The 24,163-nt window shown below is 40.5% G+C and overlaps 1 protein-coding gene across 5 annotated transcripts; it reads left to right on the top strand.

Annotated features, from left to right (window-relative positions):
* Positions 1 to 1,545: 1,545 nt before the first annotated feature.
* LOC113095156 (interleukin-3 receptor class 2 subunit beta-like) lies at positions 1,546 to 21,991 on the top strand. Of its 5 annotated transcripts, none has more exons than XM_026260780.1 (13): positions 1,546 to 1,652; positions 9,252 to 9,368; positions 12,433 to 12,516; positions 13,383 to 13,521; positions 13,730 to 13,814; positions 13,934 to 14,036; positions 14,226 to 14,356; positions 15,980 to 16,166; positions 19,806 to 19,944; positions 20,153 to 20,237; positions 20,357 to 20,459; positions 20,649 to 20,779; positions 21,395 to 21,991. In XM_026260780.1, exons 2-13 carry the CDS (start codon positions 9,296 to 9,298, stop codon positions 21,611 to 21,613), a joined length of 1,479 nt encoding a protein of 492 aa, XP_026116565.1. In that variant the 5' UTR covers positions 1,546 to 1,652; positions 9,252 to 9,295; the 3' UTR covers positions 21,614 to 21,991. The 5 variants fall into 5 exon arrangements, with proteins under 5 accessions (XP_026116565.1, XP_026116569.1, XP_026116568.1 ...); XM_026260784.1 differs by having other exon boundaries at positions 20,733 to 20,779; XM_026260781.1 differs by lacking the exon at positions 1,546 to 1,652 and adding an exon at positions 8,779 to 8,848 and having other exon boundaries at positions 9,249 to 9,368.
* The last annotated feature ends 2,172 nt before the right edge of the window (positions 21,992 to 24,163 follow it).

A 24,163-nucleotide genomic window follows, 5' to 3' on the forward strand; every position in this document is an offset into this window, starting at 1 on the left:
TCTTCGCTACAGAACCTAGTTCCACCCCTACTGATGGGTTCAGGTGTGCCGCGTGTTTGACCGTAGCTATTGCACCATGAATTATTCTCTATTAAAGATCCGCTGTTCTTTTCTCGACTGGAGGTTTACTCCATCTATCTTTAACGAGAAATTCTGGCTTCAACAAATGGCTTTCACTGACCCCAACTAAGCAAGCCAGAGGTGACAGCGGCAAGGAACCGAAACTCCATCGGTGACAGAATGGAGAAAAAAACCTTGTGAGAAACCAGGCTCAGTGAGCTGCGCTAATCACTCCGCCCAAGTAACGTTAGCTGTGCTCCTACGCCTAGTGAGAATATAGTTCCCAGTATTTATACGATTAAAAATGGTCTCTGTCTCATATAGCCTTGTTATTTGTACATGCTGTGACTATACAGATCACAACATGTAAATTATTTTGTCACTTATTGGGATTACTATGCTACCATTATCCATTTACATCCAGTCTTTGTGCTAAGCTAGGCTAGCGGTGGGTGCGTCTAATAACACTTACAGAACGCACAGAAATGAAAAAGGTATGTATGGAAAAATCGGAGTGTTCCTTTAAGTCCTGGTGATGCAGTGTTGCCAGGTATTACTGCAGTAACAAACAAAAATTAGCCCCAAATGCCAAACAAACTAAAATAATCCAAATCTTGTGTTTTGGAATTAAGTTAACTCCCTAAAAAGGTCACATTATCTGGGAGAAACAAGTGCAAAGCCGCTTATAATAGCTGGATCTGGCAACACACAGCTCACAGCCGGCTTGGACCTGCAGCTCAGAAAGACTATAATCTTATTACTCAGATCAAGTCAGTTCAGTGCTGACTCATTTGAGCCTGATTCCATGCGTGTGTTTGCTCTCGTCTGATGGCGTCAGTGTGCTCATGATGACAGGTTTCTGAAAGTGTACTGTGGCTGATGAATGATGTCATAACTGATGCAGTTTCTTCTCAGAATGGCTTTACTATGAGAACTGGTACAGTCGATACCAATTTAGACTCGTATTTACATTGCAGGCTGTAATTAAACCACATCATGTTGGTTTGGTCCGGTCAGAACTGACCCCTGACTGAGAATGGTTTCTCTGCCTTTGTTGCCTTAATTTGGCTTGCTTAGTTGGGGGTACAATTTCTGGCAATATTGTTAACTTAATTGCACAGAAAATTAATGAACTATTATGTTCTATTGTCCTTTTGCAATTTCGTCACACTGTTTTCCTGTTTTACACTGTAAAGCTGCTTTGACATGTCAGTACTGTATAAAGCACTATACAAATCAAGCTTGTAGACTTGACTGAAATGTTATGCATGTGTAGCCCTGAGTGTTTATTGCCCCTTTAAGAGACCCATATAAATATTTCCCCTTTAAATTTTGATTTTCAGTAATGGAGCTCTGATAATAAGAATCACGGTGATATTTGGTGATAATACTGTTGTGATGTATTTTTAGAAAAAGTGTTACTGTAATGCTACTCGGCTTCACCGATAGAGGGCACCCTGAGCTGTACACTCGAGGGAGGACTGGTCACTGACGCTAGTGGAGTGAAAGAGTGGTCAGGAACGAGTGAGTTTGAGTGCACACGCTACAGAGAGTGTTCCCGATCTAACCTGTCTTTTCATACTTTCATACAGGTAAGCTGATGAGATTCACCTTCTAGTAAATCACAGCGGAAACGTGTGCTTCTAAAACTGTAGTTCTTGCGAAAAATATAGTGAGATGTTCAATGTTACACTGGTTCAGATGTTTTGCTCCCAAAATGGTGGTCGATCATATTAACAATCCTGATAAAAGAACATAACTTTCTGCATGAGTGAAAATGAGAAGTAAGTGTGTAAAAATACCATGATTCACACAAAAATGTGCGATAAGTGAAAGGTGATGCACTAAATCGATGTCGAAGAACCTGAAGTAGTGTTAAAGAAGTGAAGTGTGAGTGAGTAGGTGTGACGGTCACGGGAAGACCGCACATTCAACATGGACTTTAATACACACACATACTTACAAACACACACAGAGACTGTTTAGTGATAAGAGTTTATTGTAATTATTGATCAGAGTGAATGGAATACCTGTAAATGATGTGTATTGTTCCCGTGTAGCATTTGTCCCGTGATTTTTAGAGTCCCGGTAGGAAACCATGGCAGGAATTATTGGTTCCGCTTAGGGTGGGAATCTACCATGTATTAATTGAGCGAGGGGGTTTCAGGGGCAACGCGGCCGAGTTGTTGCTGTTATTTCCTGTTTAATGTGAATGATTTAATAACATCAAAGTAGATTTATTAATTATAACATCATGCCAATATGTTTCTTTTAGACGCTGTATATTTAGGTGAACATGTGTAAAGTGTTGTATGTGAGTTTGTCCCTCCCCATGGGGTAATGGTGCTGGCCACCAGTATAAATGTGAATGACTTTGTATTGGAAGGTAGTCTGTGTTTGTTGCTGCAGTGGAGAGTGTGGCCTGAGGGTTGTAGGTATTGTAGGTATTGTGGGTATTTTGTTTAGTTATTTTGAAATTGACCTTGTTGTTAAGGAAGTTATTTTTGGAAACTTATTTTGCATTTGAAATTAATTTGGATTTTTCTTTTTGGTTAAGACTTTGTTCCTTCTATTTTTTGCCATGTTTAATTATATTATTGGGCTTGGATGATTGCCCTTTTGTAAGTTTAAATAAATATTTGTTTACATTTCAAAGTTGTGTATTCATACTGCCTCTGTTTAATTTGGCTACAAAATTTGTGGTGCCTATTAGTAGGCTGACCATTACACTGGTGTCAGAAGTGGGATAGCCAGAAGAGAGCAGTAGGGATTTATTTATTTTTTTTTGTTTGTTTTATTTTTAACTCTCCACTGCAGTCAACAGTGGCATAGTGTCGGCTCAGAATGGCTCCTAAAAAGGTGCGGACGGATCAAGCTGAGGTGGAGGAACCCGGTAGAGCTGTTGGGGAAGGTGATGTTAGTGAAGTGGAACTGGGGAGCGTCACTGAGGATGTCTCACTTGCAGAGTTGAGAGACCTGTTCCGTTCACATTTCGCACAGCAGCAGGCTCGAGACCGTCGCCTGGAGCAAGAGGCTGACCGACAAGATGCTCGGTGGAGAGCAATGCAGCATCAGTTCTCTCTTCTGCAGCAGGAAGTGCATGTAAGGACGACGCCAGATCTACGGCCTGGTAGTGATATTCAGACTGGCCTTTTATCACAACCAACAGTCCAGCGAGTGCCCTCAGTGTTACGGGATACATCAGTCAGCCGACAGATGGAATCACCAGCTGCATCTCCACTGGAAGGCCAAGGCCAGAGTCCATTGAGAATTGAGAGAGAGCCACACCTGCAACGACTGAGTGAGACAGATGACGTAGAGCATTATTTAGCTACTTTTGAACGAATAGCGATGGCGTGTCGGTGGCCAACAACCGACTGGGCAGTTAGGTTAGTGCCCCTCTTGTCGGGCAAGGCTAGGGCTGCATATGTATATATGGACATGGTAGACTCACTTGATTATGACAAAGTCAAAGCAGCCATTCTTGCTAAGTATGACATAAATGCAGAGACTTATCGGCTTCAGTTCCGGTCAACAGAAGTGAAGGAGGATGAAACCCCAAAAGAGTTGTATGCCAGACTAAAAGAAAACTATGCCAAGTGGGTGCAGCCACAGCATCATACTAAGGAGGAGATTGGGGAGACAGTCATTTTGGAGCAGTTTTTGCGCATGTTGGCCCCTGATCTGCAAGTATGGATTAAGGAAAGAGGCCCTGTCTCTGCTGCAGAAGCCGCCAACTTAGCAGACACCTTTGTGGCAGCGCGACGCAAGACTCAACCATGGACATTCAAGCGTTGGAAGGGGAGTAAAGATTCCAACAAGTTCCAACACTCCTTCCCCACTACAGTAAGAGCCATCCATGAAGGTAAGTCTGTGAGTGATAAGGTTGGTTCGGCCAAACAAAGCCCTGGTTTGAAATTTGGTGTGAATAGGAGTTTGATATGTTACCATTGTGGACAAGAAGGTCACAAACAGTCAAGGTGCCCTAGTAATGCTTCTACCCAGGTCAATATGTGTACATTTCCAAGATCTAGCGGTGTAGTAACCCCAGTTATATTGCCTTGTGTTGAGGTAGTTCTTAATGGACAAAAGGTTAGAGCACTGGTAGACACAGGAAGTATGCAATCACTGGTGCGTTCAGATTTGGTCTCTGTAGATATGGGGAGTCACACTTCTATAGCACAGATTTGTTGTGTTCATGGAGAAGAAAGGCAGTACCCCACTGTAGGTGTTCAAGTTAATGTACGCGGGCAGGCTTATATATTGGAGGTAGGTGTAGTGGATGGTTTGCCGTATCCAATGATTTTGGGCAGAGACTTGCCTGTTCTAGTAGACCTACTCAGAGATGACCATGAAAGCATGATGGTAAAAGATTGTAGTGTAGCTTTGACCCGGGCTAAGGCTCAGAAACAAAATGCAGATAGTCAGTCCTTGAGTATGTTACCTTACTTTGGAGTAGATTTGGAAGCTCATCCAGGTAAGTCGAGGAAACCTAAAAGACAAAAAAGATTAGAGAAACTTCGTTTTACTGTGACGCATTGTGAGGAACCTAGTGTAGAACAAGGGATGGCTCCAGTAGACATACCTCAGGGGATTGGATTGTGGCAGCAAGAGGATTCAGTGATTGGTTCGCTATATAGGCAGGCTCAGGAAGAGGGACAAGATAAGAACTCTACCGCAGGTGGTTTAGGGAATTTGATGTTTGTTAAAGATGGTGTGTTGTATAAGGGGAAGGGGATAGAGGCTCGCATAGTAGTCCCTCAGAAGGCAAAGGAGATGGTGCTTGAATTGGGCCATTCTATTCCCTGGGCTGGCCATTTAGGAAGGCAGAAGACTTCAGCTCGGATTAGCCGACATTTTTTCTGGCCAAATATGAATAAAGATGTGGCAGAATTTTGTAGAACGTGTCCTCAGTGTCAGAAGACTTCCGGTAGAGGTCCCCCTAGAGCCCCATTAGAGTCACTTCCCGTAGTTGGTGTGCCTTTTGAACAGTTGGGTATGGATGTGGTAGGGCCATTAGAACGAAGCAAAACTGGAAATCGCTTTATGTTGGTTATGACCGATTATGCAACAAGGTACCCAGAGGTTTTCCCTCTTAAGACAGTCAAGGCTAGGACCATTGCAATATGCCTTATGCAGTTGTTCTCCCGAATGGGTTTTCCTAAAACTATCTTGACTGATCAAGGTTCCAACTTCATGTCTAAACTTTTACGACAAGTGTACCGCTTGTTGGGTATTAAGGGCATAAGAACCACACCTTATCACCCACAGACTGACGGTTTGACAGAGAGGTTTAATCAGACACTTAAACAAATGCTGCGGAAGTATGTGAGTGAATCTGGAGCTGACTGGGATCAGTGGATTCCCTATTTACTATTTGCTTACCGGGAGGTCCCTCAATCTTCTACTGGCTTTTCACCTTTTGAATTGTTATATGGCCGGGAGGTGCGAGGTCCCTTGGCTCTATTGAAGGAGTGCTGGATGGGAGGCCAGGAGGCTCCAGAGACTCAACATGTCCTTTCTTATGTTCTTCAAATGCGAGAGAGGCTGAAGAGCATGACTCAGCTAGCCCAGTCAAACTTAGCTCAAGCACAACAACGTCAGCGAAAATATTATGATCAAAAGACCAAAGTAAGAAGTTTTGAGACTGGAGAAAGGGTGTTGGTAATGTTACCCAGCGATACCAGCAAATTGCTCGCTAAATGGCAGGGACCTTTTGAAGTGGTCCGTAAGCTTGGACCTACTACGTATGAGGTTGCCAACTTGGGGAAGAGGCGCTCAAGTCGAGTACTGCATGTTAATTTGCTTAAGAAATGGCATGAGAGACTGCCTCAAGTGGCTGGTGTGTGTTTGATTCGTCAGGTGGAGGATGAAGATGAGGTGGAGGAGCAATATTTACCCCGGCCGGTAGTAGCCACAGTTGACCTCAATCATCTTTCCCCCCTTCAACAGTCACAGCTTCAGAAGATTTGTCGCCCAGGGGTGTGCCAAGAGAAACCTGGACGCACCACACTGATTCATCACAACATCACATTACATGAAGGGGCTGCCAATCGACGGAAGAGCTACCGTATCCCTGAACGGTTATTACCAGCATTGAAGGAAGAGGTGAATCAAATGCTAGCCATGGGTATTATTGAACCTTCTAGCAGTGAGTGGTGTAGCCCTGTAGTCTTAGTTCCAAAAAAAAGATGGAACCCTACGCTTTTGTGTGGACTTCAGGTATTTAAATTCAGTTTCCAAATTTGACTCCTACCCTACTCCGCGAATTGATGATTTGATTGACCATCTTGGAAGGGCTAGGTGGCTGACCACACTTGATTTATGCAAAGGCTACTGGCAAGTCCCTTTGAGTGACACTGCAAAAGAGCTGACCGCCTTTAAGACCCCCTGGGGGCTCTTCCATTTTTGTACTATGCCGTTTGGACTGCATGGGGCACCAGCGACATTCCAAAGGTTAATGGACCAAGTGCTAGGTGGGCTGGAAGGATACGCAGCAGCTTATTTGGATGATGTCATTATCTTCAGTTCATCTTGGGAAGAACATCTTGAGCATCTCAAAGTGGTGTTTCATCGTATTCAATCAGCTGGTCTTACTATCAATCCCCGTAAATGTGCCATAGCAAAAAAGGAAACTGAATACCTAGGATATGTTATCGGTGGTGGTGTCATTAGGCCACAGATACAAAAGATGCAGGCAATTCAAGACTGTTCCCTGCCCCAAACGAAAACTCAAGTGAGAGCATTCTTGGGTATGGCTGGGTGGTATAGGCGCTTTGTGCCTAATTTTGCGGTTCGAGCAGCACCTTTAACTGATCTGACACGGAAGACCTGTCCTGTCCAAATTCAGTGGACTGAGGAGGCAAAGCATGCCTTCCAGGACATTAAAAATGCCCTATGCAATGATCCTGTGCTGTCTTGTCCTAATTTTGAAGAACTTTTTGTTTTGCAGACTGATGCTTCTAATACTGGCATTGGGGCAGTGCTGTTGCAAGGGGCACTGGGAGATCGACATCCAGTGGCCTATATAAGTCGCAAGTTGTATCCCAGGGAGGTGAGATACTCCACCGTTGAGAAGGAGTGCTTGGCCGTTAAATGGGCCCTGGACACGTTCAGGTACTACCTTCTTGGCCGGGAGTTCCTCCTTGAAACTGACCACCGGCCACTGCAATGGATGGATCGAATGAGAGACTCAAATGCACGAATCACTCGATGGTATCTATCTATGCAACCTTATCGTTTTATTGTCCAGCATGTTCCAGGAAAGAGTAATGCTACAGCGGACTTTCTTTCTCGCCTGCCGGCTTGAAAATGGGTGGAGGGGAGTGTGACGGTCACGGGAAGACCGCACATTCAACATGGACTTTAATACACACACATACTTACAAACACACACAGAGACTGTTTAGTGATAAGAGTTTATTGTAATTATTGATCAGAGTGAATGGAATACCTGTAAATGATGTGTATTGTTCCCGTGTAGCATTTGTCCCGTGATTTTTAGAGTCCCGGTAGGAAACCATGGCAGGAATTATTGGTTCCGCTTAGGGTGGGAATCTACCATGTATTAATTGAGCGAGGGGGTTTCAGGGGCAACGCGGCCGAGTTGTTGCTGTTATTTCCTGTTTAATGTGAATGATTTAATAACATCAAAGTAGATTTATTAATTATAACATCATGCCAATATGTTTCTTTTAGACGCTGTATATTTAGGTGAACATGTGTAAAGTGTTGTATGTGAGTTTGTCCCTCCCCATGGGGTAATGGTGCTGGCCACCAGTATAAATGTGAATGACTTTGTATTGGAAGGTAGTCTGTGTTTGTTGCTGCAGTGGAGAGTGTGGCCTGAGGGTTGTAGGTATTGTAGGTATTGTGGGTATTTTGTTTAGTTATTTTGAAATTGACCTTGTTGTTAAGGAAGTTATTTTTGGAAACTTATTTTGCATTTGAAATTAATTTGGATTTTTCTTTTTGGTTAAGACTTTGTTCCTTCTATTTTTTGCCATGTTTAATTATATTATTGGGCTTGGATGATTGCCCTTTTGTAAGTTTAAATAAATATTTGTTTACATTTCAAAGTTGTGTATTCATACTGCCTCTGTTTAATTTGGCTACAAAATTTGTGGTGCCTATTAGTAGGCTGACCATTACAGTAGGCCTAAAATCATCCCACTCACGTGTTAACTTTATAGAGAGTCATTCCATCATGAGCCATTAACTGTAAAAAGGGCATTTCATGGTGTATTATTAATAAGAAATCAGACTCAATGTGTTAATGATTTTATAATCAGTTTCCTGAGAATGTAATGTTAAAATAGAGAAACCGTTATTGGGTTAAAATTGTGATTTAAAGTATTTAATAAAATCTTAAAAAGAGTAATAAGAAAAGTGTATAAAGTTTATAAAGTTTATAAATGCTGGAGTAATGTAGCTATATACTGAATTGTGTAGAGTTTGCACCGTGCTAACCTGCATTGAGTCTAATGTGATACTTGAATGTTATTTACTATACTTGTCTCTGCACAGTGTAAGAGTATTGAACATGTTTAGATTTATTGTGTTATAGTTTAATGGGTTTAGAAAAGGTAACTTTAAAGATATTGTAATGGTGTGTCCAGTCAGTGTCATGAATATGCATGAATGCTTGCACTTTGAGACATTATTTTTGATACTCTTGAGAATACTGACGCTAGTAGAGTGAAAGAGCGATCAGTATGTAACGAGTGAGTTTGAGTGCACACGCTACAGAGAGTGATCCCGATCTAACCTGTCTTTTCATACTTTCATACAGAAATAAATGTGTTGCATCAAGAGCACTGCCTCATCTTTGGAAAGTGTAACACGTGTGTTTGTGAAGTCTGACTTAATTCTTGTGAGTGATAAATAAACTTTACTTAAGAGCACCAGGCCGTGTTTGTAGTGAACAGACACATTAGCTGTAGCTCGATTCATTCACTGGAAGATTAGTGTTTTAATGCATCGAGTTCAGCAGCTGTTTGTGTCTCTCGTCGCCTGTGCTTCTGTCTTTCTACATTAGGATAGCAGCATATAGACGAGAAGAGACCATCTATATTTATTCATGTTGAACCAAAAATGCATTCGGCTTCACAGAAACAGATTAATCATACAGCTACTGATGGAGTTTTGTTTTCTGAAAGAGTAAAATGAGAATATCTGTTTCTGCTGCTCAGTCTCACACCGACACGAGAGAAAAATAACAGGTGCAGCCCCTCAGATGTGCGGGAACCTTCAGACACAAGAACACAGAGAAGATAGACAGAACCATACACTGTGTGCACAATTATTAGGCAAGTAATTATTTTGACCATATCATCATTTTATCCATAATTTCCAAGTCCAAGCTGTATTTATTTATGATTTAATGCATATCAGGTGATGTGTATTTGTGTAACAAGCGAGGGTGTGGCCTAAGGAGATCAACACCCTATATCAAGGTGTGCATAATTTTTAGGCAGATTCTTCTCCTCAGGAAAAAGGGGCCAAAAAAGAGATTTTACTCACTCTGAAAAGTCAAAAATGGAAAAAAAATATTTCACAGGGATGCAGCACTCTTGAAATATCTAAGATATTGGGAACCATCAAATGTTTGGTAGCAAATAGTCAACAGGGTCGCAAGGAACACGTCGAGAAGAAAAGACACAAATTAACCGCCAAAAAATTTAGAAGAATCAAACATGAATCTACCAGCAACCCATTATCCTCCAGTGCTACCATATTCCGCAACTGAAACCCACCTCTAGTGTCAAGAAGTATGAGGTGTTCAGTTCTCAGAGACATTCCCAAGGAAAGAAAGGATGAAACCCGACCACCTCTGAACAAGACACATGTTGAAACGTCAAGAATGGGCCAAGAAATATCTGAAGACAGATTTTTCTAAGGTTTTGTGGACTGATGAGATGAGAGTGACTCTTGACGGACCAGATGGATGGGCCCGTGGTTGGATTAATTAATAATTCGGGTGGTGGGGGTATGTGGCGGGAGAGGCGTGGTTTAGCGAAGTCTGCAACGGGAGAGCGAATGAAGAGACGAGCGGTGGTAAGTGGTTCAGGTGAGAGACAGGTAACAGCTGGATCTCGTTGCAGTGACTGGTGTGGGGAACCGGTATTTAAGCCGCACGACATCCGGAGGAGGACGAGAGAGCTGAGGACTCGTGGGACGGTGAAGCCAGGCAGACGAGAAGGACCGTTAATTGCACAGCAGTGAATTAAGTGTATGCACATGTGGTGCGATTGTTGTTTATGTTGTTGAGTAATAAATTCCCACGAGCCTCAGAACGCCGACCCCGGTCTCCTTCCTCTTTGATCCTCTGAACCTTCACTACCACTGCCATCACCATGGAGCTGCTTTGGATGATATTACACTTTATTGTGTGTTGTACACACACCAGGGATGGAAATTAACTTTTTTGTCCAATGGCCAGGTGAAACAGAATGCTATTTTTATTTACCCACCACGGTGGCCAGTAGGTGAAGCGAGTTTACCCGCCACAACACAAAATCACCGGGCGGGTAAACTCGGGTGCTAATTTCCTCTATTTTTCGGGCTGCTCTCTTTAGGGTGCGAGTATGCTCATTATACCATGGTGTCAAACTGTTTTCCTTAACCTTCCTTAAGCGTAAAGGAGCAACTTTATTTAAAGTGCTAGAAAAGAGAGAGTCCATAGTTTCTGTTACATCATCAAGTTGTTCTGAGGTTTTGGATATGCTAAGGAATTCGGATACATCAGGAAGATAACTTAAAAAGCAGTCTTTTGTGGTAGAAGTGATGGTTCTTCCATACTTGTAACAAGAAGCAGAATTTACAATTTTGGCTATATGAAGTTTACACAGAACTAAATAATGATCTGAGATATCATCACTTAGCTGAATAATTTCAACACTATCAACATCAATTCCATGTGACAGTATTAAATCTAGAGTATGATTTCGACAATGAGTAGGTCCTGAAACATGTTGTCTAACACCAATAGAGTTCAGAATGTCTATAAATGCTGATCCCAATGCAATATTGCTACAAGTGTGACTCCATCATATAATAACTGCTGTTAATAATGTTCATCGTTTGGTTGACTACATCTTGTATTAGTTTTTCAGAAAATTCCTGCCACATGCGCATAAACTGAAAGTGACCACTGATAAGCTACTACTGAATATTGTAGAAATGTTATCTTCTGTAAAGTTGCTTGGTAATGATTTGTATTGTAAAAAGTACTATAAAAGTAAACTTGAATTGAATGTAGCACCATTACTTCAAACGAGTTATACTTGAAGCCTGCCCTCTGAGAAAGCAACACCCCCCCCTTTGCCTTTTGGGATCTACGTGACAGGAAGGGCTGAGCTCTTTTACCCTGGTGTATGTGTGACATTGCAACGCTCAGAGCTGGGACGTCTCCGCTCCACACGTATGTAACACACTTTTATTCGCTCTGAGTCTCTACACACATGTGTCAGCATGAAGCTTCTGCTTGAACACTTGAGTTTTTAAACTTAAATCATATACGCCTATGTATGAGCTCTCTGTACAAAACTCTATTTTGATGGAGATGATGACATTTGAAATGAATGAACATCTGATGTAATGAAGCAGCATCATACGTTTCCCTTCTATGGTGATTAAAGATCAAATATAATATGATAAAATATTTCCATTCCATTCGTGTCATTTCCAAGTTTTGACATTTATTTGAAATATGAGTGTGTTGATTTAATAGTTAACCTTAACCCTAAAGACTTAGTGCTGATGTTTTTTTTCTTTTCTCCATTTTATTGATGATTATTATTTACAGTTTAAACAGGAAGAAAAGAAAATCAAAGACTTTCAATCAAAGATATTTGAGAGCTCAAGTTATAAGGCTTCCCATCGAGTCTGTCACACTTCTCCATGCGTTTGTTCAGTCATGTGGTTAACAGCCGTTTATCTTATTAACATGCTCTGAATCACACATTAAAAGCTCTGTGTCTCATATATCTGAGTCTGTGGGTGTATGACCTATGTATTTGCTATTTTCTGTCTGTGGCTTTGGGTTTTTCCACCTGTTGAGTGTGTGAACGTTTGCTGGAGGAAAATGTACTGTACACAATGTACTGTTTTTTTTTAACAGGTGATTTACCTGCATTTTGAATTTTGAACTTAATTGCATTGCATTTTAGGCTTCACAGAAATGTCTGTAAAATGCCTATGCTTTATTGTATGACACACTGTTCACTGTTGTTCAGTTGCTTTGACACAATCTTTTTTGTTTAAAGCGCTATATAAATAAAGGTGACTTGACTTGACTATTTGTCTATGCATTTGCCTAGAAATTAACTGACAATTACACGTTATAAATGTAGGTCTCTCTGTCTCCCACAGATTTTCAGATGCATACTGGGATGAAAACTCTGGCGATGATGATGATGATGATGATGTCGTCATATTCAGCACTTTCAGATCAAAGTAAGAACTCCTGATGGGCTTTGTGTTTGAGTTGTGATCTGTATGTGTGTGTGTGTGTGTTTCTAAATATGTCTTGTTAGTTCTGACAAAACCAGCTATACAGCCGTACATGATAAAAAGTAACGGTCCTACTACTGAGCCTTGTGGTACTACATACTAAACTTGAATCGTGAGTGAGTGAGTGAGTGAGTGAAGTGACATTCAGCCAAGTATAGTGACCCATACTATAGTGATTGTGCTCTGCATTTAACCCATCAGAAATGCACACACAGAGCAGTGAACACACACACACACACACACACACGCACACTGTGAGCACACACCCGGAGCAGTGGGCAGCCATGTATGCTGCAGCGCCCGGGGAGCAGTTGGGGGTTCAATGCCTTGCTCAAGGGCACCTAAGTCGTGGTATTGAAGGTGGAGAGAGAACAGTACATGCACTCCCCCCCACCCACAATTCCTGCCGGCCCGAGACTAGAACCCACAACCCTTCGATTGGGAGTCCATATTGGGAGTCCAGATATATTTCTAGGTATAGGGTCTAATACAAGTGAAACACACACATACACACACACAATTAAAATGTGTGTGCTTTTCACTTAAAAACAAAGGTTCTTAATTGGTATTGATGAATCCATAGAAAAAAAATACTCAACATCCAAAAAGATTTCCATTGCAAAAAAAGGGTCTCTAAAATGTAAAAAAGGTTCTTTAGTTTAATGAAATAAGCAGGGTTCTTTTATGAACTATTTCCTGTATGGTTATTTGGGGAACTTAAAATTGTTATTCTGTGGCATTACTGTGAAAACAGTCTTTTGCAATCTTTATTTTTAGGTTGAATTGCTCAAAAGTTGCTCTTTCTCTAGGTTTAAAGTGTTATAATGATTATTACAACACCTTCACATGTGTTTGGGACACCTCAAATCTGGACGTGATCCCTCCGATCCGACCCGAGACCGAATGCTGGATTACAGTATCAGTTGAGAAGAAGTCAACTCGTTTGAGGTATATAGCTTGTGATTAAACAATCAGCCTTTATATCGTACATGATCCAGAACTCGTGAATGTGGAACAGTTTTCTGTTGCTTCTTTAGTGTCTAAAGAGTTTTATGATTGATTTCATGATTAGTTTGTGAGGTAAAAGTGGAAAAATGTATGTGTATGTGCTTCATTTTTATATGTGAAATCAATTCTTCAGTTTCTGTGATTTCAGTAATTTGGAGAAAAAGGAAGCGGCTTTGATTGCAGACCCGATGCAGCCTCACATACGCTCTGCAACCGTGGTCTTTCAAAGCAAGGTGACTGATGCCACTTAAGTTAATCTGACGTCTTGTTGATCATCCAGCAATGAGTTGAAAACCAAAGCAAACTTGTGACGTGTCATACAGATGCATTATTTCTTTCTTTTCTGCTGCAGAGAGGTATAATTATTTCAGTAGCCGAATTGCATGAAGAAGTCCGGTGTAAAAACTACACGAATCCTGTGGCTGAAATAGCAAAACATAAAGCAGAAGTTAGTGGTGAGTCAAATATAATAACTCATGCACACATTCTTGAACCGAAGCTAGAGAGTGTGTCAGTGTGTGAATGATGAGTTCATTAATGAGCGAGAGACACTTTGTTATGCTTCTGTTCCTCACAAACCGGTTCTGGCTCCAGTCTGAAATAAACTGTTTGCTTGAGCGATCGTGTTGTGTTTCTGTGTGCAGCTGTGAAAGTGGCTCCTCCTCAGAAAGTGGACGTTCACGGGGGCAATGTTTCTTGGAGTTGGGATTCTTTAAAACCCTTTTTAGATGCTGAGTTTGGGGTCCAGTACAGATCTGCTGCTCAGAGCTGGAAGGTGAGAACATCAGCCTCTCCTTTAATTCCACAACAGAAAGTTCATTTTTGACAGTTGCTTATACATGATTTCTGAAATCAGGGCTTATTTTTTCTAAACTTTACACATAAAGAAAAACAACAATACGCAAAGCATCACATATCTCTTGCATCATAACATACAACCAACAGATGATTAGCTTATTCACTCTCCAGTTACACACCGATGCCAAACACGAGAATCTTGTGCATGTCCAGTGTGCTCATAAATACTGTTTACAGCACATTCAGCAATAACTAAAGAGCTGTAAGTGTTTTCTGATGTGAGCTTGATCAGGAAATGAACGGCAGTGTTTTCCAGAACTCATGAGCTGTCAGTGCTGAGTGTCTCATGTTGAGAAAAGTGTTCTGTGTTTTTCCAAAATGTCGTTATACAGTTGCAAACTGACAATGTGCTTGAGGTTTTGCAGACTTGGCTTGAAGAGATGTGTTACTAGGAGTGTACTTTAGTGTATAAGTGATTGTAAAACATCAAGTTAGGCACATCAACCATAACTCCTTCAAAAACAGCTAGAAGTCTTGGAGTTATGATTGATGATCAGCTGACTTTGTCTGACCACATTGCTAAAACTGTCCGATCCTGCAGATTTGCTTTATTCAACATCAAGAAGATCAAGCCCTTTCTTTGGGAACATGCTGCACAACTCCTTGTTCAAGCTCTTGTTCTGTGGCTGGACTATTGCAATGCTCTCTTGACAGGTCTTCCAGCCAATTCTATCAAACCTTTACAATTAATCCAGAACGCAGCAGCAAGATTAAGTTTTAATGAGCCAAAAAGAATACACGTCACACCTCTGTTTATCAATTTGCACTGGCTTCCAATAGCTGCTCGCATAAAGTTCAAGGCATTGATGTTCGCCTACAAAACTACCACTGGCTCTGCACCCATTTACCTAAATTCGTTACTTCAGACTTATGTGCCTCTAGAAGCTTGCGTTCTGCAAGTGAACGTCGCTTGATTGTTCATCCCAAAGAACCACAAACTCACTTTAACGGACTTTTAAATTAAATGTTCCCTTCTGGTGGAATGACCTCCCCAACTCAATCCGAGCAGCTGAGTCCTTAGCCATCTTCAAGAATCAGCTTAAAACACATCTCTTCCATCTTTATTTGACCCTCTAACTTTAACACTCACTATTCTAATTCTATTCTTAAAAAATCTAACTACCTTTCTAATCTTTTTGTATTCTATTTTCTTTTCATTTATTATGCAATTATATATATATATATGTGTGTATGTGTAGAGACCTCTAACTAGCTTGCTCTATTCTTTTATTCTATCAGTTTTCTTTTTATTTATTATATTAGTTAAAATCCCATGCTACGTGTACTGTGTTAACCTAACTGAGGCTTGTTATAGCACTTATATATCATTGCTCTTTTTGTTGTTTTTGATTGCTTCCACTGTCTTCATCTGTAAGTCGCTTTGGATAAAAGCATCTGCTAAATGAATAAATGTAAATGTAAATGTAAAACAAACTGTTGGATGTGTAGATGATGTGCATCTGAAGGCAGATTCTGTGTTTTGTGACTCTATCAGCGTTCATCACAGCAGAAATGATTGATTCTGTCAATGTCTGTGTAGGATGTGGAGGAGATTATCATAAAAACTACAGAACCTGAATTGGAGCTGCCAAAGGACAATTTACTCTTAAATCATCAGTATGTGATCAGGGTGAGAGTCAGGTATGATCTGCCCAATGCTGTGTGGAGCGACTGGAGTGAAGAGTACAGCTGGACGTCTGATGTGGGTCAGACACCCCAAACAGCAGGTAACACACACCTGTCTGACATCATCGTGTAGAGGATTTGTCTTAGTGGGTTTGTGTGATGCAGATGCAGTCACAAAAGACCACTTCCTGTTTCTTTTCACTAAAATTCTACCATTCATTTTACATGGAACGACTCTAAACTATATGTTTAGAAAACTATTCCTTTCAGATGAGATGATTTATAACATTCTTCTCCCTGAATATTATCGTAATATATCATTTCTATTTATAAGATGTTTGGCAGCAGGGACATTAAGGCTAAAATGAGACCGAAACAAGTGAAACGTTCTTTTGAGTTGCTTGCACTTATCAGTTATTGGCTTATTGTTTATTATATTTTTATATATAATTTCATGTCATGTGTTTGATTTCTGCATTGAAATGTTTGTTCAAAACGATGTCTGCTGTTTTGTTGAATGTAAGAGAAGCCAGTTCTCAATGATTGCAGTTTGCTGCTAAATAATACCGTACAGACCAAAAGTTTGGACACACCTTGTCATTCAAAGGGTTTTCTTTATTTTCATGACTATGAAAATTGTAGAGTCACACTGAAGGCATCAAAACTATGAATGAACACGTGTGGAATTAAATACATAAAAAAAAAAAAAAAAAGTGAGAAACAACTGAAAATATGTCATATTGTAGGTTCTTCTTTTGCTTTGATTACTGCTTTGCACACTCTTGGCTTTCTCTTGATGAGCTTCAAGAGGTAGTCACCTGAAATGGTCTTCAACAGTCTTGAAGGAGTTCCCCGAGAGATGCTTAGCACTTGTTGGCCCTTTCTGTCTGCGGTCCAGCTCACCCTAAACCATCTGGATTGGGTTCAGGTCCGGTGACTGTGGAGGCCAGGTCATCATCACGCTCCTTCTTGCTCAAATAGCCCTTACACAGCCTGGAGGTGTGTTTGGGGTCATTGTCCTGTTGAAAAATAAGTGATGGTCCAACTAAATGCAAACCGGATGGAATTAGCATCTGCAAGATGCTGTGGTAGCCATGCTGGTTCAGTATGCCTTCAGTTTTGAATAAATCCCCAACAGTGTCACCAGCAAAGCACCATCACACCTCCTCCTCCTCCATGCTTCACGGTGGGAACCAGGCATGTAGAGTCCATCCGTTCACCTTTTCTGCATCGCACAAAGACACGGTGGTTGGAACCAAAGATCTCAACCTGGACTCAGACCAAAGCACAGATTTCCACTGGTCCACATTCCTTGTGTTTTTTAGCCCAAACAAGTCTCTTCTGCTCGTTTCCTTTCTTTAGCAGTGGTTTCCTAGCAGATATTCAGATTGTACACAGTACACGTAGCATATTCAGACAGTTGTTCTAGAGATGTGTCTGCTGCTAGATCTGTGTCTGTCATTGACCTGGTCTCTAATCTGAGCTGCTGTTAACCTGCGATCTCTGAGGCTGGTGACACGGATGAACTTATCCTCCGCAGCAGAGGTGACTCTTGGTCTTCCTTTCCTGGGGCGGTCCGCATGTGAGCCAGTTTCTTTGTAGCGCTTGATGGTTTTTGTGACTGCACTTGGGGACACTTTCAAAGTTTTCCCAATTTTTCGGACTGACTGACCTTCATTCCTTAAAGTAATGATGGCCACTCGTTTTCCTGTACTTAGCTGATTTTTTTCTTGCCATAATACAAATTCTAACAGTCTATTCAGTAGGACTATCAGCTGTGTATCCACCTGACTTCTGCACAACACAACTGATAGTCCCAAACCCATTTATAAGGCAAGAAATCACACTTATTAAACCTGACAGGGCACACATGTGAAGTGAAGACCATTTCAGGAGACTACCTCTTGAAGCTCATAAAGAGAATGACAAGAGTGTGCAAAGCAGTAATCAAAGCAAGAGATGGCTACTTTGAAGAACCTACAATATGACATATTTTCAGTTGTTTCACACTTTTTTGTTATGTATATAATTCAATATATAATTCCACGTGTTAATTCATAGTTTTGATGCCTTCAGTGTGAATCTACAATTTTCATAGTCATGAAAATAAAGAAAACTTTTTGAATGAGAACGTGTGTCCAAACTTTTGGTCTGTACTGTATATTAAACCATCTTTGTGCTCAGACTGTTTCTGATTGGTTGACTGACAGTTAGCCTAAAGCTGGTTAGTGTGGGTTAGTTAAGACTGAGTAATGCTGTAATGCTGTTATAAGTGCCACTAAGAATAAAGATGACAATAGATAGATTTCCCCTCTCTTAGGTATTACCAAAGTCCTTTTAGGCAAGTCGTGCCACTCGGCCGCCATCTTGGCAACACCTCCAGGCAGCTATTTCAGACTAACAAGACCAGGCTCCTGTCTAAATGAATGGGCAGAGAATCAGAACTGCACTTTCACTGGTCACCGGGACATAAAATCTGCATGTATAGAAACAGCAGTAAAATATTATAAAAATCGCTGAAAAAGTTTGATGACTTTGCCCCAAAATAAGGTTTAAAACGCCTTTTTCCCACAGGTTATGCTTTTACTACGCATGCGCAAGGGTTCACGACACCAACTTCATTTACGTCTCTATCCAGAATGCCGGTGTTGTGCCAAGCACTTAAACAAACGCTCAATGTCATTTGTTTTATCAGTGTACAGTACAATATTTTGAATTATTATTTTTTATTTACCCTTCTATGTGGATTCCATCTGATCTTGCACACACCACAACTCGCTGTCACCAAATTGTCTCCGCTGTCGCAAAACCTCAGCTGTGTGCATGCATCAGTGGAACCAGACGATAGGCTTAAATGTTTCCCGGTTTGACTGTTAAAAGCAGATGATTGGCTTTCCAGTGGGAGGGGCGGGACATGTGCATACAAACGCCATCTTTGACGTTACGGGTTTTCCTTATATCATTGTATTGAGGATTGAGGAAGTGGCATGCCTCTTATAAATTGTCTCTGGTATTACACACCTGTGAGTGTTAAGTATTATAGTCTATAAAAGTAATATAGACCAGACTGTATGGGGTAGGGCAAGAAGTGTGTTTAATAATAAATAAATACATAAATAAAGATCTTTGTTGCAAAACAGAAATAGAAATTGTAATAACTGCTGACGGCTTTGTGTTTGAGTTGTGATCTGTATGTGTGTGTGTGTGTGTGTGTGTGTGTGTGTGTATATAAATATGTCTTGTTAGTTCTGACAAAAGCAGCTATACCGCCGTACATGGTAAAAAGTAACGGTCCTACTACTGAGCCTTGTGGTACTACATACTAAACTTGGACCGTACTGCTACAAATAACAGTCAGATAAATATGATTTGTTAAGATTGGTCTCTTTTGATATATTTCTAAGTATAGGGTCTAATACAAGTGAAACACACACACACACACACACTGTAAATGTGTGTGCTTTTCACTTAAAAACAAAGGTTCTTAATTGGCACTTAATGAGTCCATGAACAAAAAAAAACTCAACATCCAAAAAGATTTCCATTGCAAAAAAGGGTTTCTATTAAAATTTAAAAAAGGTTCTTCAGTTTAATAAAAGGCAAGGTTCTTTTATGAACTACTCTTTTCTGTACAGTTATTTGGGGAACTAAAAATGTTTGTTCTGTGGCATTTCTATGAAAACAGTCTTTTGCAATCTTTATTTTTAGGTTGAATTGCTCAAAAGTTGCTCTTTCTCTAGGTTTAAAGTGTTATAATGATTATTACAACACCTTCACATGTGTTTGGGACACCTCAAATCTGGACGTGATCCCTCCGATCCGACCCGAGACCGAATGCTGGATTACAGTATCAGTTGAGAAGAAGTCAACTCATTTGAGGTATATAGCTCGTGATTAAACAATCAGCCTTTATATCTTACATGATCCAGAACTCGTGAATGTGGAACAGTTTTCTGTTGCTTCTTTAGTCTCTAAAGAGTTTTATGATTGATTTCATGATTAGTTTGTGAGGTAAAAGTGGAAAAATGTATGTGTATGTGCTTCATTTTTATATGTGAAATCAATTCTTCAGTTTCTGTGATTTCAGTAATTTGGAGAAAAAGGACGCAACTTTGATTGCAGACCCGATGCAGCCTCACATACGCTCTGCAACCGTGGTCTTTCAAAACAAGGTGACTGATGCCACTTAAGTTAATCTGACGTCTTGTTGATCATCCAGCAATGAGTTGAAAACCAAAGCAAACTTGTGACGTGTCATACAGATGCATTATTTCTTTCTTTTCTGCTGCAGAGAGGTATAATAATTTCAATAGCCGAATTGCATGAAGAAGTCCGGTGTAAAAACTACACAAATCCTGTGGCTGAAATAGCAAAACATAAAGCAGCAGTTAGTGGTGAGTCAAATATAATAACTCATGCACACATTCTTGAACCGAAGCTAGAGAGTGTGTCAGTGTGTGAATGATGAGTTCATTAATGAGCGAGAGACACTTTGTTATGCTTCTGTTCCTCACAAACCGGTTCTGGCTCCAGTCTGAAATAAACTGTTTGCTTGAGCGATCGTGTTGTGTTTCTGTGTGCAGCTGTGAAAGTGGCTCCTCCTCAGAAAGTGGACGTTCACGGGGGCAATGTTTCTTGGAGTTGTGATTCTTTAATACCCTTTTTAGATGCTGAGTTTGGGGTCCAGTACAGATCTGCTGCTCAGAGCTGGAAGGTGAGAACATCAGCCTCTCCTTTAATTCCACAACAGAAAGTTCATTTTTGACAGTTGCTTATACATTATTTCTGAAATCAGGGCTTATTTTTTCTAAACTTTACACATAAAGTAAAACAACAATACGTAAAGCATCACACATCTCTTGCATCATAACATACAACCAACAGATGATTAGCTTATTCACTCTCCAGTTACACACCGATGCCAAACACGAGAATCTTGTGCATGTCCAGTGTGCTCATAAATACTGTTTACAGCACATTCAGCAATAACTAAAGAGCTGTAAGTGTTTTCTGATGTGAGCTTGATCAGGAAATGAACGGCAGTGTTTTCCAGAACTCATGAGCTGTCAGTGCTGAGTGTCTCATGTTGAGAAAAGTGTTCAGTGTTTTTCCAAAATGTCGTTATACAGTTGCAAACTGACAATGTGCTTGAGGTTTTTTTTAGACTTGGTTTGAAGAGATGTGTTACTATGTACTTTAGTGTAAAAGTGATTGTAGAACAAACTGTTGGATGTGTAAATGATGTGCATCTGAAGGCAGATTCTGTGTTTTGTGACTCTATCAGCGTTCATCACAGCAGAAATGATTGATTCTGTCAATGTCTGTGTAGGATGTGGAGGAGATTATCGTAAAAACTACAGAACCTGAATTGGAGCTGCCAAAGGACGATTTACTCTTAAATCATCAGTATGTGATCAGGGTGAGAGTCAGGTATGATCTGCCCAATGCTGTGTGGAGCGACTGGAGTGAAGAGTACAGCTGGACGTCTGATGTGGGTCAGACACCCCAAACAGCAGGTAACACACACCTGTCTGACATCATCGTGTAGAGGATTTGTCTTAGTGGGTTTGTGTGATGCAGATGCAGTCACAAAGGACCACTTCCTGTTTCTTTTCACTAAAATTCTACCATTCAGTTTACATGGAACGACTCTAAACTATATGTTTAGAAAATGATTCCTTTCAGATGAGATGACTTATAACATTCTTCTCCCTGAATATTATCGTAATATATCATTTCTATTTGTAAGATGTTTGGCAGCAGGGACATTAAGGCTAAAATGAGACCGAAACAAGTAAAACGTTCTTTTGAGTTGCTTGCACTTATCACAGTTATTGGCTTATTGTTTATTATATTTTTTAAGGCTGCTCCGATCATGATCGACCGATCATTAATGCGCATCTCGTCAGTAAAGCCGGTTCTCTAATCAGCGGTAAATTCCCTCAGGTGCGTGATTTCACATAGAGCAGCTGTTACTACACGTAAGGCCGTTGTTAACAAAGAAGCTGCACAAATCCACGTTCATTTTCAGCGTTTATTTTTGTATCTTCTCAGTTAACAATGGCTCTCTGTAGTAACAGCTGCTCTATGTGAAATCACGCACCTGAGGGAATTTAGCGCTGATTAGAGAACCGGCTTTACTGACGAGATGCGCATTAATGATCGGTCGATCATGATCGGAGCAGCCCTAATATTTTTATATATAATTTTATGTCATGTTTTTCATTTCTGCATTGAAATGTATATTCGAAACGATGTCTGCTGTTTTGTTGAATGTAAGAGAAGCCAATTCTCAGCGATTGCAGTTTGCTGCTAAATAATATATTAAAGGATATTTGTGCTCAGACTGTTTCTGATTGGTTGACTGACAGTTAGCACTAAAGCTGGTTAGTGTGGGTTAATTAAGTCAAGTCAAGTCACCTTTATTTATATAGCGCTTTAAACAAAATACATTGCGTCAAAGCAACTGAACAATATTCATTAGGAAAACAGTGTGTCAATAATGCAAAATGATAGTTAAAGGCAGTTCATCATTGAATTCAGTGATAACATCTCTGTTCAGTTAAATAGTGTCTGTACATTTACTTGCAATCAAGTCAACGATATCGCTGTAGATGAAGTGACCCCAACTAAGCAAGCCAGAGTCTCCGCTGTCTTTCAGGGCAGTAGAAGTCCTTTCTAGGTGCTGATCCACCATCTGGTCTGGATACGTACTGGATCCGGGTGACTGCAGTGACCCTCTGATCTGGACACAGACTGGATCTGGTGGCTACGGTGACCTCGGAACAAGAGAGAAACAGACTAATATTAGAGTAGATGCCATTCTTCTAATGATGTAGCAAGTACATCGGGTGTTATGTGAAGTGTTTCCGGTTCCGGTTTACCTAATTAATGCAGCCTAAAAATCCTTTAACGGATTTGGATATTAAAAGCATATTAGTATGTTATGTGTAAGCCAGGTTAAAGAGATGGGTCTTTAATCTAGATTTAAATTGCAAGAGTGTGTCTGCCTCCCGAACAATGTTAGGTAGGTTATTCCAGAGTTTAGGAGCCAAATAGGAAAAGGATCTGCCGCCCGCAGTTGATTTTGATATTCTAGGTATTATCAAATTGCCTGAGTTTTGAGAACGTTGTGGACGTAGATGATTATAATGTAAAAGGAGCTCATTCAAATACTGAGGTGCAAAACCATTTAGGGCTTTATAAGTAATAAGCAATATTTTAAAATCTATACGATGTTTGATAGGGAGCCAGTGCAGTGTGGACAGGACCGGGCTAATATGGTCATACTTCCTGGTTCTAGTAAGAACTCTTGCTGCTGCATTTTGGACTAGCTGTAGTTTGTTTACCAAGCGTGCAGAACAACCACCCAATAAAGCATTACAATAATCTAACCTTGAAATCATAAATGCATGGATTAACATTTCTGCATTTGACATTGAGAGCATAGGCCGTAATTTAGATATATTTTTGAGATGGAAAAATGCAGTTTTACAAATGCTAGAAACGTGGCTTTCTAAGGAAAGATTGCGATCAAATAGCACACCTAGGTTCCTAACTGATGACGAAGAATTGACAGAGCAACCATCAAGTCTTAGACAGTGTTCTAGGTTATTACAAGCAGAGTTTTTAGGTCCTATAATTAAAACCTCTGTTTTTTCAGAATTTACTTGTCATCCAGTTTTTATATCGACTATGCATTCCATTAGTTTTTCAAATTGGTGTGTTTCACCGGGCCACGAAGAAATATAGAGCTGAGTATCATCAGCATAACAGTGAAAGCTAACACCATGTTTCCTGATGATATCTCCCAAGGGTAACATATAAAGTGTGAAGAGTAGCGGCCCTAGTACTGAGCCTTGAGGTACTCCATACTGCACTTGTGATCGATATGATACATCTTCGTTCACTGCTACGAACTGATGACGGTAATATAAGTACGATTTAAACCATGCTAATGCACTTCCACTGATGCCAACAAAGTGTTCAAGTCTATGCAAAAGAATGCTGTGGTCAATTGTGGCGAACGCAGCACTAAGATCCAATAAAACTAATATAGAGATACACCCACGATCAGATGATAAGAGCAGATCATTTG

This window comes from Carassius auratus, unplaced genomic scaffold, assembly GCF_003368295.1.
Source record: "Carassius auratus strain Wakin unplaced genomic scaffold, ASM336829v1 scaf_tig00215630, whole genome shotgun sequence".
NCBI lineage: Eukaryota > Metazoa > Chordata > Actinopteri > Cypriniformes > Cyprinidae > Carassius > Carassius auratus.

What these genes read in the sequence shown, in the direction of transcription:
- LOC113095156 (XM_026260780.1), top strand. Translation starts at nt 9,296, where the DNA reads ATGTGCGGGAACCTTCAGACACAAGAACACAGAGAAGATAGACAGAAC. An exon ending in ACTGTGTGCACAATTATTAG is followed by an intron (nt 9,369 to 12,432) that starts GCAAGTAATTAT and finishes TGTCTCCCACAG; the next exon opens with ATTTTCAGATGCATACTGGG. An exon ending in CCGTGGTCTTTCAAAACAAG is followed by an intron (nt 20,238 to 20,356) that starts GTGACTGATGCC and finishes TTTCTGCTGCAG; the next exon opens with AGAGGTATAATAATTTCAAT.